Source organism: Limanda limanda, chromosome 9, assembly GCF_963576545.1.
Source record: "Limanda limanda chromosome 9, fLimLim1.1, whole genome shotgun sequence".
Lineage (NCBI taxonomy): Eukaryota > Metazoa > Chordata > Actinopteri > Pleuronectiformes > Pleuronectidae > Limanda > Limanda limanda.
The window spans coordinates 11,533,012-11,551,895 of NC_083644.1; the positions used below are offsets into that span (position 1 = coordinate 11,533,012).

At 41.7% G+C, this 18,884-nt stretch overlaps 2 protein-coding genes across 2 annotated transcripts; both read right to left on the reverse strand.

Annotated features, from left to right (window-relative positions):
• Positions 1–82: 82 nt before the first annotated feature.
• Positions 83–8,480, reverse strand: ankle1 (ankyrin repeat and LEM domain containing 1). The gene is made up of 10 exons (XM_061078239.1): positions 8,416–8,480; positions 7,208–7,360; positions 6,916–7,021; positions 6,643–6,766; positions 3,954–6,121; positions 3,680–3,890; positions 2,401–2,572; positions 1,767–1,929; positions 1,537–1,669; positions 83–806 (listed from the first exon to the last, which is right to left on the reverse strand). Exons 1-10 carry the CDS (start codon positions 8,478–8,480, stop codon positions 640–642), a joined length of 3,462 nt encoding a protein of 1,153 aa, XP_060934222.1. The 3' UTR covers positions 83–639.
• Positions 8,481–10,212: 1,732 nt separating this feature from the next.
• alpi.2 (alkaline phosphatase, intestinal, tandem duplicate 2) lies at positions 10,213–17,441 on the reverse strand. Its single transcript, XM_061078446.1, has 11 exons — positions 17,366–17,441; positions 16,553–16,669; positions 15,150–15,265; positions 14,441–14,615; positions 14,143–14,315; positions 12,928–13,053; positions 12,774–12,843; positions 11,845–11,983; positions 11,315–11,505; positions 11,092–11,208; positions 10,213–10,487 (listed from the first exon to the last, which is right to left on the reverse strand). Exons 1-11 carry the CDS (start codon positions 17,439–17,441, stop codon positions 10,213–10,215), a joined length of 1,575 nt encoding a protein of 524 aa, XP_060934429.1.
• Positions 17,442–18,884: the final 1,443 nt, after the last annotated feature.

Genomic DNA, 18,884 nt, shown 5'->3' on the forward strand with positions numbered 1-18,884 from the left:
AAATGTGAATCCAGTCACATGAACAAATGCTTTTGACAAACATCAAGTTTCTTAAAGTTCAAACTAAGTAGTAAGAGTCAAATGTTGGCCTCGGATTAATTTTACACTACAGTAGTAACACGATAAATCTTCTTTGGAAAACACATCAGTGCAGCACCAGTTAATTTAAATATGCTACAGAAGATATTTGAATTGGGTTGTGGATCAATTTAAAAGTATCATTACAGCACATGAGATGAAAAGTGTCTGGGAAGCTGGGAAGTATGTTTTTGTAAAATATCTTTTCCTGACTGATGAAAGAGCTGCAGTTATAATTCTGTATTTTATCATTATGCTCATCTCAACGCTCCCAAGTTTTTCCGTAATTTTTATACAGTATCAAGCAAGATGATCTTCAAATTCAAAGGATGTAACTGTTTGAACCAGATAGTGTCACATGTAAGACACAGTGTATTTAGCTACGGGAGTGATCAGAGCTAATATGCAGCAGGAACTAGATATAATGCCAAACAGCAGCACAGAGGGATCCTGAGGTTCAAACCCGTTTGAGAAACATCAACGATTTCCTTTTTTATTCCTAGTGGTATTTCCCTGTGTTGGTGTTTTGCTGCTGTTCATGCCCCTCTCCTGTAGGGGTCGCTACTGCCTGATGTCTGCCGGTCTGAGCTGCCTCTCGCCCTCAGCCAGGAAGATCTGCATGGCCCGGGAGAGCATGTGGACGCCCAGCTCCCGTTTACGCTTCACCGGCCAGTTGGACGCCACGCCATAAAAATCCCCTCGCTTCTGATTGGTGAGCATCTTCAGACCTGTGGTGTTATCGGAGAATCGATTGGTTATTGACAGGCTGGTCCGGCACAAGATCAATATTGACACTAGAACAACCAATGAGTTGCACTGTTAGTACAATAAGGATGAGGCAGCCTCTGGATAACATAACAGCGATGGCTAATACATGCAATTGATAATAACCTAGTAGAAAAAAAGTGCAGTTTATAGAAATCAACATCTTATTGTTAAAAAAATAAGATGTACAGTACATCATTGTGATTGTCACATTTGAATTCCAAAAATGGTAAAAAAACAAAACATTTGGCTAAATTAAATGTAATTAACTCTAACTGTGAATGATCTAAACAGCATTGTAATGCATATGGTAAAAGGGAAATGAACTTTAATCATGTAGCACTTATCTACTCTTATCCACCACTCGAGGCTCTTAACACTACAACCCACATTCACCCATTCAAATTCACACAGTGCTACTATAAGCTGACACCATTCCTTTTCTATCACACGCCATTCACCGTCAGCACAGTCAAGTTGGAGTTCAACACCTTGCCCAAGGACACCCCGGCAAGCATCCCGCTGAGGAGCTTGGGATCAAACCACCGGCCTGACAATAAAAGCGACCACTCCCCTAATTATGGGTCAAATGATCAGTAACAAAAGCTGCTGATAAAGAGGAGATGAGAGTTCAAACTGGAGTTCCCCCAGTGGAGAGCATCACTGTTTGCCACTTCACAGAGATGTACTCACCGATGGCCTCCACCATGCAGGCCTCTCTAGTGAAGGCCTCCACTGGAATAACGTTCTGGAAACAATGCAGAGAGACCACGCCCTGCCCGGCCTCCCACACCTGGAGGATGTGCTGCACTTTGGGGCACAGTTTCTGTCGCAGAGAAGAAAAGGTTTACGTTTTACAAATCCATTTCACATCCCGATTATGTTAATTCTTAAGAATGATCAGCATGTGGCCAGGGTCCTACCTTGCAGGTCTTGTCCCCTCTGAAGTACTCTAGAGCCTCGTACAGGTGGCTGTAAGGCCGGGAGCGTTTCCCCTTCCCCACATAAAATATGGCGTTGACAAAAGCCTGGAAGCACTCCTGGGGAGTCATGGTGTGACTGCGGAACGGGAGGTTCTTCGTCACTCTGACGGAGAAGAAACACAAAGATCCATTTAATTATGTTTGAGGATCACAAGGCGAAAGGCGAGGTGTGTGGTAAAAACTGTTGATTTGATTTTACAGATGTTTTAAAAGCCCCATGAGCACTAATGAGCAAATAAGTCAATGAACCAGTTTTGCTCTGCCAGCAAGTTCGGTTTTCATCTAATTTGTAAAAGCACCCATTTTTAGAAGTAAGTTGAAACGTGCATCACAGCTGAGGCACTGCACAATTTTCTGGATTTTTATGTGAATTGATCATCACTGATGTATTAAGTAAACACTGTTAATATTGCCGACTAAATGAAATAGGTGTGAGTTACAGTGTCCTGTTCTAGTGACCACCAGGGGACTGTAGAATATTCAAATAAAAATGACACCATCTCATAACATCTGGCAACATAACAGGACAGAAAGCAAATAAAATCACGTGACGCAACGTGAGAGACGGTCGGACCTTGGATCGAGCAGCAGGTAGTTGAAGCTGGACTTGATGACGCCCTCCCTCCACTTCCTGTTTTGATCTGGTTGGTCAAACTGCTGACATAGATCCTGCTCGTCAGTCTGACAATCAGGCAGCTGGAAGGTCCTCAGGGCCCGACACAACTCGGGACTGTAACCGGAATCACCTGGGGGGGGGGGGAAGCACATGAAAATGAATGTGTGCAAGTGACCGTGCTGATAAGATAAATGATTGTAGTAAATGTGTTAATAAGCCTCATTCATTGGCTCTGATCTAATCCGTCCACAAAGTGACTGACACAACGAGTAATGAGTGTAATTTTCCATTTTCATGCCTCTACAAGCAATTTGAATGGTCAACTCAGTATTTCACTACTTCACAGCACAAACATTTCTGAACGATAATATCCATATCAGAGCCTTTATACTGATATCAGGAAGTAAGAAATGTCTAAGACTTTGTTAAACCTTAATGACATAGAATATAATAAAACACAAATACAACTAAATACATTATATAATAACTTGAACTAACAAAAAAAATACAATTTAAAGTTGTCATATTGACACATATTACTAATACTCCCCTCCCCATCTCCCCCTCTCCCCTTCTCTACTCTTCTCATCTCATTATTATATACCAGCCAACTGTCCATCCCTTTACTGGCTATACTAGCCCCATGCACGGACTTTACCACTACATATTCTTATATATTTATATATGTATATATTTTTGTTGTTTTATATATATATATTTTATTGTGCTTTCCACTCCAGCAGCACAAGAACACTTCCCTACTGGACACTGACACAATCACATCATTGCATCCCATTCCTGTATCTGTATATATATTCTCCGTATGTGATTTATGTATGTATGTCAGTGTGGTGTTTAAGTGTTAACTGTATAAACTACTGGATGATCTGAATTTCCCTCGGGATTAATAAAGTATCCATCTATCTATCTATCTATCTATCTATCTATCTATCTATCTATCTATCTATCTATCTATCTATCTATCTATCTATCTATCTATCTATCTATCTATCTATCTATCTATCTATCTATCTATCTATCTATATGATTGTAAAAGACTTATATACCGATATATCTGTCGGGCTCTTATGAGTATTGATCATTATTAAAGAAACATTCTAGGTGACATTTATCTTCTTATACACTCTCATCCGATCTCCCAAACTGCTACTATCATTAGCTAAATGTAGATAAACAGTGATCAATAACTGAATCAATAAAACAAAAAAAAACTCACCTGTGTGCGGCTGGTCCAATTGCTTCTGGTGATGTGGGGACTGGGCTTCCTGCATCAGGCGGCGCAGCCTCTTCATGTACGTGGGCCTGGTGCGGCTGCTGATCGGACCCGGACTCTCCCCCAGCTCCAGGAGCCTCGACCTCAGCTCCTTGTCCGTTATCCCTTTAGTGTCGGGCAAGAAACGACTCTCCCCCTCTTCATGTTTCTCTTTCTTTACCACCGTCGGAGGCTTCTGGTTCTCCTTTCCTCTGCTGCTCGTCAATTCGGTCTGCACGCGGCGCCAGTCATAGAGGATGGTGTCCTCGCTGCTGCTGGTGCTCATGCTGGAGCTGAGCGAGGTGTCGGCCGTCGGCGGGACGTGGGTCTCGATCAACTTGTGGCCCTGCTCTGTGTCGGTGTACAGGTACTCCACCGGCTCCTCCAGGTCCTGAATGAGCGGACGCCCTCCGGGGGTGTAAGACAGGTTGGCCAGGTGCTGAGGCCTGTGACAGCCCGACAGTCGGCTCATGCTGTACCTCGGGGTGCATCCTGTGCCCGGGGTGCTGGCCGGGTCAGAGTCGTCCCTGGACCTCCTGGGGGAGAAGTAGCTGGAGCTGGATGAAGACGACACAGAGTCCGGCTGAGAGCTGCAGTCCTCAGTGATCCAGACATCTTCGTTTCTTACGCTGTCGCTTCTGGCCTCGACGGGGTTATCGTGTACGTTTCCCTTTGTTGTCGTCTCATCTGCGCTCGTCACATCATCGGTCATAAAATCCAAACCTTTAGCAACATCCCTGTTTTGGCCTCGCATAGCAAGCACAACCTCCGCAAGGTTTAATTCATAAGCATCCATTACAGAGTCCTGGTCTTTACCCAGTAAGACTGTATCTGATAACGTCTGTGATTCAGCTACACTCTTGGAGAGGATGATGGTATCCTCTTGGCTATGGCTAACACCTGAACCAGCTCTTAGGGTGCAGGACTGTGTGTCCTTGCAATCTGCAGGTAAGGAGTCTCCTCCTGTGCTACTTCCTGAATATGATGGCGTATAATGAGTCACATGTGGTGAGCTGTAGTAGTCTGTACTGCTCCGAGACCTGGGCGTCTGGTGGCGTGTTCGAACGGGCGAAGGCAGGGTCTCCTCAAACAGAGACGAAGTGAGAAGGAGGCTGTCGTGCGTTTTGCTTGTTCTCAGCGAGCAGCGACTCGACCTGGAGCGAGTCCTGCCAGTTACGAAAGGACTCGGCGTGAACGGGAGTTCGGCTACTTCCTCTAAATCCTGAACTGCATCAGATTCGGCATCTGTCGTTATCCTTGTAGCCTCTTCGTCAACTCCGCCTTCACTTGAAGTATCCACACCAGGACCGTTAGATGCAAATGCTTCATTGTTTGGGGATTTTAACTCACACAGGGACAGTTTATCAAGGATTTTCTGTAAATGGTCTGTAGTTTCAGGTTCTGAATCTATCTGGGGTTTAACGGGTGTGAAATTCCCAGCTCGCCACAAACATTCAGAATCAGAGTCTGTAGAAATCTCAGTCTTTTGGCCAGATTCATGCCCGACCGACGGGTGTAAAGCAGATGCATCCGAAGCACTAGTGTAATGGTCACTGTCACAGCTACTGTAATTACTACTAGCCGTGCCGCTGCTACTGCTCCCACAGGGCCGTGCTGGCTGTTCAGCTACATTAACCTGAGCCTCTTTCACACTTTCCCTCTCCTCTTCATCATCACTCTCTTGCAAAGCACAATGTGTGACGACTGTTTTCTCCATGTCCTCTTCTGTGCTCGTGCTGCTCTCCCGGCTGAAAACATAGACATGATCCGGCGATGTGACGTCGATACCCTGCTTGTGTAAAACGGTGGCCATGCGTTCTGAATCCAGGAAGCCAGAGTAATCAGAAAGGTCAAAGGTTAAGTTGCTGGTGCACTGGCTGCTGTCGACAGTGTGCTGCTGTTTGGGAGAATCGGGACTAAAAACTGGGAAAAATTCATCGACATCCCTGAAGGTCACGCTCTTGCGACTTGTTCGCCTGGAGTGAAGTGCTGGAAGAGTGTCTCTTCGGGAGGGAGAGATTCTGCCGTCAGCGTGTTCGTTTGCTTTTGACTTGAACACATCATCGTTTGTTAATAAATCATCCTCCTTGAGGATCGGCATTGGAGCTGCAAGCCCCACTGCAGACATGCGAGTGCTTGACAGTATGGAGGGACCCTCAGCTGCCCAGGGTGCAAAGGAATTGTTCCAGTCCTGGTTGTGATATCTCATTGAGTCCACATCAGAAAGTCTGTTATATGAAAATCCTCGGCAACCTGGCCTCCCGTTCATGTTCGCCAGGTTGAAGAATGATGAGCGCCGAGTGCTGCTCAACAGGGCTTCACTAGAGTCACTCATCATAGAGGAGTGGGAGCTGAAGCTGGAGTCTGACGCAGGGTAGCTGGACGTGTCTGTTTCTGAATACACAGCTGTGGAGAAAAAACAGTTATTAATTAACAGTTTCAACCAAAGGGTAAAAAAACTATCATGAGCCAGTCTTCAGACACTGTGACAGACAGATGATCGGCCTCATGTTTGTTTCATTTGGCGGGAAAATAGTGAATGTTACAGGTACATTTAGAAGTAAACTACAGCAGGTACTGGTGGTATTTATTGATTGACTGCCCTGGTTCCTAGTGTTATTTAAGCGGACAATATCCAAAGTCAAGACTTCCATGTCATTGTTAGTATACAATTTAATAAAGGTTTTAGTAAAATAATATGACAATCTGCTAACAACCAAGTACAATATTAAAAACTTAAATTATGTAAATTACCATTGTATATGTCACTACCATTTGTAACACCACTGTGTGAAGTATGGCTTTATTTAGATATAGTTATGGAAATAGTACAAGTTAGATGAATAATTGTTGCACTTAAATTATCTGATGGACAACTAAATATCGTAACCACCAACAGAACAAATCTTAAAAAGAGACAATCTTACAGTATTGAAATTGAGGTAAGTCGTCCTCCTCTGTGTCTACTGAGCTGCTCTGGTATTCCTGGAGGACCTGGGCACATTTCCGATTCTCCTGTTGCACTGCAAGCTGCCCTGGTGTATTCCCTTCCTGCACGAATGAAGAAGACAACAGGCAAGAACTTAACAGAATCCCCATTTATAAACAGTGATTTTAGATCATGCTAGGTGAAGTCCCTTTATCTTAATTTCCCATGTCCTGAAAAGTGGCTCATACACTTTCCTTAAGTCTATTCTTACATTATCTTTGATGTTTGGGTCTCCTCCATTCATCAAGAGCATCTTCAGATTTTGGTAACATCCCCACAGTGCAGCAATGTGAAGAGGAGTCAGGCCCTCGGACGACCTGGAAATTTTTTTTAAAAAAAAGATACAAAATACTATATAAGAATTCAAAAAATTCCTCAACATCATTGACACTAGCATCTGTTGCACTGGTCAAACATGATTAAATTACTGGTTATAAGTTCTGTGGATATATAGGTGGAGAATCTGATATGGAAAAATACACATCACTGGTTTGTTACCATACCTAATATTGGGGTCCGCTCCAAATTCCAGCATCATTTTCAAGCAACGCATGTTCTTCTCCGTTTCCTTGCCAACAGCCAGGTGTATCGCAGCGACCCCTTTACAACCCAGCAGGTCGGGACGAGCACCTTGTGACAGAAGCAGTTGCACCGATCTGTAGAGGAAGAGAGATCTGTTACAACCTGATGTATGCTACATCGTGGAATACATCACCTTAGTGTTGCTTTATGGCAAACAAGTGTATGGTGACGTTTCATAAAATGTTACTGGCAGATTTTTGTAGCGATACAGATGGCAGCTTTGGAAATGAGTGGCGTGTACCAATCCAATACCACATCTCTAAAGTATATTAGTTTCACTCAGATAAAACTGCAAATTTATTTATTATTTATTATTCTGTTTTTAGAGCAAGGAAGAAGCAATATGTCTATATATCACGCAAGAAAGTCACGCAAGTAAAACAGCCACATATACCGTATGAAAGATGTCGGTTTCGAGCTATATAAAGTAGGTAATTGTTGCATTTAACCTGGATTCAGTTATGATTGTCAAACGACACAATAAAATAAGTTCCACTCATTATCTGCATACATCTGTTTTCCAAAGGGTTTAACCAGAGACAGGCCACACAACGATCAGAACAATCATCATTTCACATCACAGGATTATCAACATGCAGCTGTCAGAATAAGTTATTATTCTTTATACCGATTAGTATTTGGTATCAACAAAGATCAATTTATGTAGAAGTGAATCATGATATTGGAACATCTCGAGTTACTGGACAATAGAGCAGAAATCATTCAACAATAATTCTTAAGTGAGACTGTGTCAGGGTCTTCTTGTCTTATCCTTTTAGCAAAAACAGTATCTATGTGGTTTATCATTTTACCACGATTTCTATATTTGATCCTTTATCCATGAAATATAAGTTTAATGAGTTAATCTCTGATGAAACAAGCTTTCCACTGCCTTGAGTTTCTTTACGATCATAAATGACAGCAGCCACTGACACATATAATTAATATATGGCAAATATATATACACTGATATCATACTGTAATGGCTCCACACGGTCCATACTAAGTGTTTGACTTGTATTATCCAGAGTAACACCTCGTAGTCACAGTAACACTGCTCCGGCCTGGACAGACAACATGTCTGGACAGAACACAAACAAAGAGCAAGGAGGGGGGGTCGGACGATCACCTGGGTTCTCCATCGTTCACAGCTTTACACAGTTGACCCTCCAGGCTTCTCTTCCTTCGATCCATGATCCACCTCAGTCCGCTAACAGATCATCTGTGACCGGGTCCCTGCATCTCCAGCCCCGCGGCCCGACCCCGAGAAGCCCGGACGTGTGTAGCTCTTACTGGAGGCTAACGTTAGCTAGCGGGGCTAACAGGGACTGAGAAGCTGCGGGCGTCATTAAACGTGGCGAGCTACTAAAGTTTGAACTCATAAAACCAGAAGTTAACTATAAAGTTCGAACTTCCGCATCTCCACTCCACGGAGGGAAGTTGTTGGAAACTTGCAGAGGTTTGTTTACACTCATGTTTTGCTTTGATCGAGTCTTCGAGTTAAACTTCCCTCCAAACACTGAACGCCCCCTCTCCAGCCGGAAGTCCCGCCCACTGACGCCTCTCATTGGACAATCGTTTTATTTTCCACCAATCAGGTTACTAGAAAGGGAGACGCAGTTCTAATTGGTGCTCATCTGCGTCAGATTGTGTGTAACTGGTTGTTATCTGTGGTTGTTATTGTGTCTTTGTGTTTGAATAAAATATTATTGTCTCCGGTTAAAAGTTATATTAATAAAAGTTATATTAAAAACTTTTTTCTTTTGTACTTTATATTATTAACGTACTGTGACTGTTTTTATATCACATACACTAATATATATTCAGTTTTTTTATTTTTTGGTGAATTTTCATTCAATATTTATGTGGTTTTGATTGCTGTTCTTTTAATCTCCATTTCGTTTTCTTTCTGTGTAGCAACTTTGTTAAGAAAATTGTTGCACAAACATCTATTATTGTAATATATTATATTTAGATATCATTGCCTGGGATACCCTGAAACTATACATACATTTTTACATACCTCACTGAAGTATGGACATGGGTCACAGGGTTGGAAAGACATTTTTAAACTTGGAATATCTACTCTCTCTGTTTAAAAGTTTCATAGAATAACGTCATTGCTGTTAAAGTGTACCACTTATTTTCCATCATACATTTTTGCTGCTGATTTCCACATGTTTCTGTGTCTGTTCTGTTCTGTATAGTCTGATCAATGTGATTAAGTTTGTCTTTGTAATCTGTCCCAGCTTGTATTTTTATATGAGACTCTCTGGGGAACTTTAATAAGAGATAGATTTAAAAAAGAAAGGGCTGTTTGAATATTAATGATCACAAGCCAAATATAAGGGATTGTGACAGATAAATGTATAACTCATTTAACCCTTTATACAATAAGAAGAGAAAGAGTAACCAACAGCATGATTAACTCTCAAGTGGAAGGTTTGGGGTATAGGTTACAGGGGTTATATAGAGGTAATGGAAATAAATTTGAAATTGGAGTGAGTTAGGAAACTGTAGAATGGTGGAGGAAGAAGAAGATAATGATTCATTTATATTTTCTATTTCACAGCAGGTAGATCGTTTTTATTCTTGGTTCTTATATACACAACAGAGCAAAGGACTTGTCAAATCATTTTAAACAAGAGAAGACAATCTTTGACTTACATCATAAGGAAATCACTCCTTTATTCAAACATATATAAAAAAATTAATAGTATATTTTCATAGAAATAAAGTAGAAGGAGTGTTACATGACTCTTTGCGGCTATAACAAATGATTTCCCCCCCCTTTTTTTAAACAACAAGGTCACATGGATAACCCCCCTCTCACTCAATTCTACACAAAGAGTACAATATGAAGATGATCTCTTTTTTAACCAAAATGTCTGATAGCACAGTTTCTCCAGAGGCCGTCCTCTCAGGCTCAGACCGAGTAGGGCGACAGGAGGAGGAGGAGGCCCAGCAGGAGGAGCAGCAGACTCGGGCTGATGGCTCCGGCGTGGTTGGGTGGGGGCAGTTTGCAGTTGTCATAGGGCTCCAGACAGGCAGCGTAAGCCATGGCATGGGCGATGTAGCTCTGCTCCTGGACACCGTGGAAGAGGTGCGACATGGGACCTTTGGCAAAGATGGCTACATCCTCTATGCCATGGGTCTCTGAATCCAGAGGGACTGTAGCCTGCTGACGGTAATCATTATCCGCTGGAGTGTAGTGGGACAAAGGAGAACTAGATTAGGCAAGCTACGAACCTACCGTGAGTACATTGAGGGCTAAAGAAAATAAAACCCTGTAATATCAGATGACCTCTTATGATAGAAGACACAAAACAGTTAAACACATGAGCAGAAGAATATATCAAGTCATGGAGTACACATCGTCTGCAGTGAGATGATATTATAGCCACCAGAACTACTACAAATATATTTTAAGTTTAAGATGATTGAAAGTTTAAGGTGAGAGAAGTAGAATAAGGTTACACAAGTAACCTAAGTAGTTACCCTGAGTACTGAAAACATAAATACAGACTTGAAGATATACAAAATTGTGCACTAAAATAAGATAGCCTGTGAATTATGGTAAAACTCCTATTTTTATGTGTGGCTGAAAAATACATTTTTCAAAAAATACTGCATACACATTTTAAACAATTACAGCAAAAATGATATAGATGTAGTTGTTACATTGTCATTGCTGTCCATTGTACTTTTCATTTCAGAATTTCTACGGTCGGTTTCCTGTTTAGCCACAAGGTGGAGCTGCTTTATAACTTTGCCTCCTTTGGAAGCACAATCAAAGTCCACTCACAAGCAAGTGTCTCAGTCACATCTGGGCGAGTTCCGTTGGCAATCTGGTATCCTGGTCCGTTCCCGTACACAGCAGTGGTGAAGCGCTTCTTGTCTTCCCCCAATGAGCGAGACACCCCTGCAAATCACACATGAAAATTAAAATCTATAGGTTTTCTTTTTTTATTACAAGACCTTCCATAACTTTGCTTGATCAAACATACAAAGTTCTTGTTTGTTTTTACCTAACACCGAGTTTCCTCTAGCAGAATGGCCTCCGAAGGCAAAGACGTGGGAGTGGTCCGCGGTGACCACAGACAGGGTGTCCAGTTCACTGGTGAGTTCAGCTGCTCGCCCGATCGCCCGGTCAAACTCCACGGCCTCCGTCAGAGCTTTTATGGCCTTACCACCATGGTGCCCGTGGTCAATTCTCCCACTTAAGGTCCAAAAGAACGTCATTGACAAATAAGTATATTGTACACCAATTCTTATCTGAATCTGATTCATGACCTGCTTATTAACAGCAGATTATTTTATGTATTTATTGCTGTGATTTGGAAAAAGACATGATCAAGCAACGCCCTGCTGAAATAAGATGATGATCACTGGTGTTAAATTAACCTTATCATTTACCTGTGATTTTTTTACAACTAGTTTATGATGTGAAAGTCATGAAGTAATTGATCATTCGATAATTGGAACAGACAGTTTAACTCCAACCTGACATTTAATGAGAGTTTCAAGTCTGGTGAAGATCAACAGGAAACATTTACACTTATCTTCCACAAAGAGGTAAAAGCCCTTGGGGTTCTTTCTGAGAATCTTTATCGCTTTCTCCGTCATCTCAGTGAGCGATGGGTCCATGGAGGGATCCCGCTCCAACTCATAGCGACAGTCTTTGGGCTCAAAAAGACCTAAATGCAGAAGGAAAGAGCGAAGCCTGATTATTAAGATTTGACTCATGGCCTCTTATTTGATATGTCAGCTTTTCTGTAAAGAAACAAAGCATCCAAACATTCTTATGAAGGTAGTAGATTCACCTTAAGCGCCCAAGTTTAGCTCAGGTTTGTAGCACAAACGTTCAAGAACTTTAATGGACTTTTTTGGAGCTAACAAATTATGTAAAAGTCAACTGTCAAACCTGTGACCTCACGGTAGAAACAGTAACTGAAACAAATGGATCCTAAATATGAAATGAAATTCTGAGAAAGTACAACAGCGTCCTTAAGTCGTTTTTTTTAAACCCAAACCTGTGATCTCTGGTTGTGGAGCTATACGTTTTGTAATACTGTAATTTTTAATATAACCTTTTCTTCATATGATGATGTATTTTTTGTTTGTGTCACGTTTACTTATACTGTATTTGAAAATGAACAACAATGTAGTTAGGTTTAGAAAAGCCTTACCATTGACAGGGATTGCAATTTAGGCTCAGCTAGAAATCCTACAATCATACAAACTTGTGTATCAAGTTCCTGCAACCTGCTACAATGTTTCTCCGCATTGTTCCGGTCAAATAAACCAACTATTGAATAAGAATTAAACTGATTCATTTTCTGCTAAGTCACAAAATGTCAGTTACTGTTGGTTCACATAAAGTCTGCTGCCTCATTTTAGGGACATGTTATGTATCTTTGTGAGTTGTACAATAAACTGTCAATGTATTATATACTGGAAATGGGTGAATCAAAACATTCCACTCACCCATCAGGAAGTCTGTTTTGGCAGGTTTGATGGCATCAAAATCAGCTTTGTTCCAAACATATTGAGCTCTCTGTGAAAAGCAATACATAAACTTGAATACGACTCAACCAAAGAGAAAAATAATTTATGTACAATAGCAATTTTGGCCATTTACCTTTTTGTCCTTAAGCCACTCACTAACAAGATTTTGTCCGTCCAGTCGCGTTCCGTTATTCCTTAGATACTCTGGGTCTCTGAAGTTTTCGGGAAACATGTACTGACGACCTCCACCAAGGATGACCTGGATGGAGACACATGATGACCATTCATACTTATTTCTTACTCCATATATTTCACATACAGATGGAGAACGACTGAACCATCGTTTGGGATGTTAGTTTAAAAATTCTGTATCAGTAGTTAATAATCAAATGCACAGAAATCACAGAAACATGGAAAACATCTCTGTACACCTACACTGGGCTTTTTTTATTTGTGGAGGAGAGGAGGATAAACTTGAAAGAGCAGAAGAGGACGTAGAGGAGATAGTGTGAGAGGAGAGGAGGGAGGTGAAGAAAGGCTGCAGAGAGATGAGAGTAGGGGTCAAAGAGGAGAAGAGGAGCAGCAATAATGTGTAGACAGGAAACAAGAGGAGTCGATGATAAAGGGGTGGGGGGGGGGCGAACACGACAAGAGGACAGGAATGAAAAATTATACATGTCAGTAACAGATCAAAGTGCGAGCAGAGAGTGAGCAGAGGGCAGGAATGGGTAATTCTTTTTTGTTAGAGAGAGAGAGAGAGAGAGTGAGAGAGAGACAGAGAGAAAGAGAGTGAAAGAGAGAGAGAGAGTGAGAGAAAGGTGTTATTGGGCAGATTTCTACAACCTTTATCTCAGCCCAGCACGTGGCCAAGTGAAGGGAACCCATGAGAGCTCCTCGAAAAAACATATCACACTTCAGGATCTGTTACAATATTGTGTGCGTGTGTGTGTGTGTGTGTGTGTGTGTGTGTGTGTGTGTGTGTGTGTGTGTGTGTGTGTGTGTGTGTGTGTTTGTGTGTGTTTATATGTGTGCATGTGCTTGTGTTGGACCATCTCTGTGTCTCCTGCACTCAGACTCTGAATGCTTCACTAACAAGCAGTGGAGAGAAAGTGGAAAACAACTGTGATGTTAATGATAAAATTGTTCCTTTATAATGACTGCTGAGTAATTTTTTTAATAAATTTATGTGTTGGAGGAAATTCTCTGTAAACCAGGTTTATAGAAAATAAGGAAGCAGCAAGCCAATGACTCAATTGTTTAAAGATATTTAAATGTTCTGCTATTTTTTGTTTCATTTCACGAGCCCTCTGCTGTTTCGCAACAGCGACATCTTGATATCAAAGCTTACGTCTATTTCTACATTCTTGATCAGCTGATATGCGATGTCACGACATCCGTTCTGGACGGCCTCAGGTGTGAGGTCGGAGTCAGCATACCAGCCTCTGTCAGCAGTGTGAGCGTAGTTGGCCCCAGGAGAGGCGTGCTGCACTCGAGTTGTTGTGACGATGCCCACAGATTTTCCTGACAAACAAAAGAACAGAGCAGCTTGGTCATAATAAATCCACTGTTTTAGGGACAACATGCAAATTCCACCTCACGTATACTGTATATGTATTAAGCGTTGTGGAACTACAGTCTACACCCACCTGCCTGCTTGGCACGGTACAGAACTGAATTGACCTCATTCCCAAAGCTCGCGCTGCAGTTGGACCTCGGGCAGGCGGCGCTGACACCCATGGTGCCGTAGTTAGCCTTCACCCCACATAAGTAAGCAGTGGCTGTGCCAGCGCTGTCGGGCATCTGCTGGTCAACATTGTACGTCTGCAGGGGCCAAACACAATCACACACATGGACCTGAGCAGTGTTGGCGGATTCAGGGTGAAGGGGTTTCAATCAACAGGAGGAAATGGCCTGTACATTTTGGACGAAGTCAAAGATTTACATCCCTGATCTACTGGTGTGCTACTCCACTACCAATAAATACAAAACATACAAGTATATTGTCAGCTGTGGCTCAGGAGCCTAGGCGCACACTAATCAGAAGGTTTGTGGTTAAATTCCTGGGTACTCTAATCGGCATGCCAAACAATTCCTGGGGCAAAACACTGAACCCTAAATTGCCCCTGATGGCTGTACCAGCAGTGTGTGAATGGTGTGTGATAGAGACAGTGTTGTGTATAGAAGTTCTGTATGTGTGTTTGTGTGTTTGAGTCAGTAAATCTGATGATTTCATGTTTTTTAAAGTATAATGTTAAATATAATAACAGTATGTATTTTAATAATATAATAAGTATGTTATCCTCATTTTAAAACATTCCATTGTAGCAGTGCCTGGGTCGTTCAGAGTGTGCTCACCTTTGACAGCGCCAGGTGAGGAAAGGTATCCATGACCAGGCTGGTCTCCTCCCCTGATTTTCCTGCCAACTGGCCTTTGAGGATCCGAGCAGCCGTCACCGTCGGCACCCCCATACCTGAGATCAGGTGGAAGCACACCTGAGTGTTAGATAACGTCCAACCAGGATCGCACAGAGCTGCCATTGTGCTCAAAGCGAACCTCATAAGGCTCAGCTGATGTCCGAGTTTAGAGGCCGGTGAAAGACATCCAAGTTATTTACACTGACAGGCTGGAGGATGATTTGCAAACCAAATACAGGAATATTTCACATTTATTCTCGTCTGCAAACCGGATTGTACATTCTTGCATATATCTTTCTCTCTTTGGGAATTTTCACTCCTTATTTTCAAATCATAGACTCAGAATGGACGAAGTATTTGCTAACTTTCAGAAACTACACGTAAACCACGTAACATGATGAGAGTATATTATTCATTAATCTTCTCACCCTGTATTTCAACACAACTTGGCAGTGCTTATAGTTTATGGCGTATGGAGAAAGTCCTTTATAGAATCGTTTTGTAACAAGAACTTTTACAGTAATTTGCTTCCAGTATCATCCCTGTTAACGGGAGGTCGTTAAATGTTACAATCCAAAACATTGATAAAATCTGACTTGACCTGTTATCAGCATGTATGGGTTTGGCCGCTGCAACCATAAATCCACAATGTCTCTAAGCAACTGGCATTTGTGGAGTTGTGTTACCAAATCTCAAGCTAGAATCATGGAGGAAAGAGGAAGAAGTTCAGAGAAGTGATCACTTTATCTTTTTTCAAGGGTCATGGCCACGTGAAGTATCTTATCAGGGATTATTAGCTCATCTTGTGGGACCATGATGACATCTTTTGTTCAACCTGGAGTTGGATAAGTTCCCTTTGCTGCATGTTAACACAGAAAAAAAATGTAAGTCTTCCACCAGAGCAAAGATTTCAGTAGCAATGGTTGATTAAAAAAACAGTTTCAAGACCAGAAACCAAGCTTCAGCTGAGCCTGATGAACTCGTCTCAACTCTTTCCTGCAATTCGACCTTTATTCTGTGTTCGGATCAGTTAAGGACACATGCAGGCATTGTGTGGACTGTGGTTTAGCCTCGGTTCATTTTCTTATGTGTGGCTTTCCAGGCAGCAGTAACTGCTGGTGATCAGATGTCAACCCTCATCTCCTTCTACCCATAAGCCCCTGCTTTTTAGGGTCACATAGTACATTCGGTTTAAAGTGGTAGTCTCATTCTCTGACGGTGAACTCAGACACAATGAGGACGAGGCTCTCAAGCTTCATTAGCTTCCTCTCACCTGAACAAACCAATTGGACTATAAGCCAAAAACTTCTCCTCCACTCGTGTTAAATTGGTGGGAGACTCACCGTCCCCCAGGAAGAGGATGAGGTTCTTGGCCTGGTGGTTATTCGGCTGAACGTTCAGCGCAGTGTGAAGCGCCTCCCTCCCTTTGTTGTTCCAGTAGCTGGCATGGCGCTCCTCTTCTGTGAGCGGCAAAAAACACATGATATGTTATAATATCACAGAGGCACCAACAACTCTGAATGACTTGTTACCTCTGCCTATGAGGTTCTGTTCTCATCAACGCTTTTGTTTGTTAGTTAGCAGAATTACACAAGAAGAAATAAATCGATCTCAATGTATTCTGTGAAGGGATTTAGTGGCTTTAATGGAGGTTTGCATTTTCTTTCTGAGTGCCATGATTTAATTTTAACTGTTACTGGGAAATCAAAAAATGTTTATGAACATTAAAGACATTAAAAACTCATTGAAATAAGAACAACAAGCTAAATAATAGGACAGGCAACTTTCAATACATATTATGACCATCGTATAACGACAAAAAAAACATAGTAGAGACCGTACATAAGAACCTTGGAGATCATTACCAGATATATCATGTGTATGTTAGTGTCTATAGCAAGTGGGTTTGTAATTTAAACTATAATATTTTAGTTCACTAACCGTTTTCAAGCAGATTCAGTCAGATTCATTTCGGTTTTAATTTATACAATTCTAACTGATTAGCTGTACCAGGTTACTCCCTTATGACAGAAGTTGACATTATTATTTGCTAAGTTTCCGTCATGAAACACAACTGTGTAATTCCCAATGAGAACTCTAAAGGCAGCTCTGAGAGTTTCTGAAAAATGATTAACAGCAATAATGTGCAACTTTACCTAAATCACACCAAGTCCAGGGCACCGAGATGAAAATCAATAATCCAGCCAAAATGAGCTTATGTCTCTGAGCCATGATGTTGACTCTATATAAAAAATTGAGAAAAAAGCACACTGAGTTCAGGAGCACTCGAAGATCCTTTTATAGCTGTATCCAAGGAGCAAAGGTCATATGAAGGGAGAAGACACACAAACACACACACACACACACACACACACACACACACACACACACACACACACACACACGTGTTGTAACAGGTCACTCTTGGGGACAGTAGGTAGACTTGCATTCAATTCCTGGAGCATTTCTTAAAAACAACCTCAACTAACGTAGCTCTAAACCTTAAACACTGACACACAAATCAGAAATCAAAAGATGTCCTCAGTTAACTGGTCTTCAGTCCACAAACGTGTCCTGACACATGCAGTTGACAGGAGAAGAGATAAACTGATAAACTGCACTCTGTCATTAAACATATTCAACATAGGCTTTACATTATCTTTGCAGTATTCATTTATGTAATGTGTCAGTGGTAAGGTGTCATGTGATGAGGACCCCTCTGTTACGAGTCACGTGAAATCATGTTTGGGGATATATGATGAGATTTGTCACTGCAATCCTTTAGCTGACAGCCAATGTTTTACCACAACAAATTTTATCTTTAATTGCTTCAATGGCTTAATCAGAAATTATGCCGTCTTCATATGGGATGTATCAAGTGTGTGTGAGGCCTATTAATCATTCATCTTAACTGTGATCCAATAAAGCCATTACCTGTTTTCGCCTACACAGCTGGAATACTATCAGTTGAATGTTAACCGGCAGCAGCTTTAATCACTATTGTGTTAGGGGGACTATAAAACTTATCATATAATTCAATGATGATGACGATAACAGAGTTTTATTGAAGGGCTCATGTTACTTTACAGTCGTGTGCATTTCATCGAATTCGTATTTGAACTGGCAAGACTTAAGCTTGTGTCTGAGGAGATTCACAACCCACCAACCACTTGTTTGAATTTGTGGCGGCATTAATTGATAACACATGTATCTGTGTGAGCACAGGTGGTTCTGGCTGCACATCTGTGTGGTGTTTTCAGCAGTGTGGTAAAAAAAACACACACAGCACCTTGGCACTGCACGACCTTGTGGTTCAGACAGACCGACACAAGGTCACAAAGTTTTTTTAATTCCTCCTTTTTTTCTCAGTATCAGCATTTTATAATAGGAACATACTTTGTGGCGAGAGAAAATGCCTCAGAAAGACCCAGTGGAGAGAATTTAAACTAAAACTATGTCATTAGATGTCTGTGACATGGACATGGCATTTTACAGACTGTGTTGCAAGTATGTGCAGGTTTCCAGGTCAATTCCGAGAATGTTTTCTTGAATGTTTTTTCGCTGCTGATCCATTAAATGCTACATCGAGGTCCCACCAATACACATGCTCGACCAATCACGAGTCAGTCTCAGCTGTCAGTGATGACCTTCCCACACTATACCAAGAATCTGGGT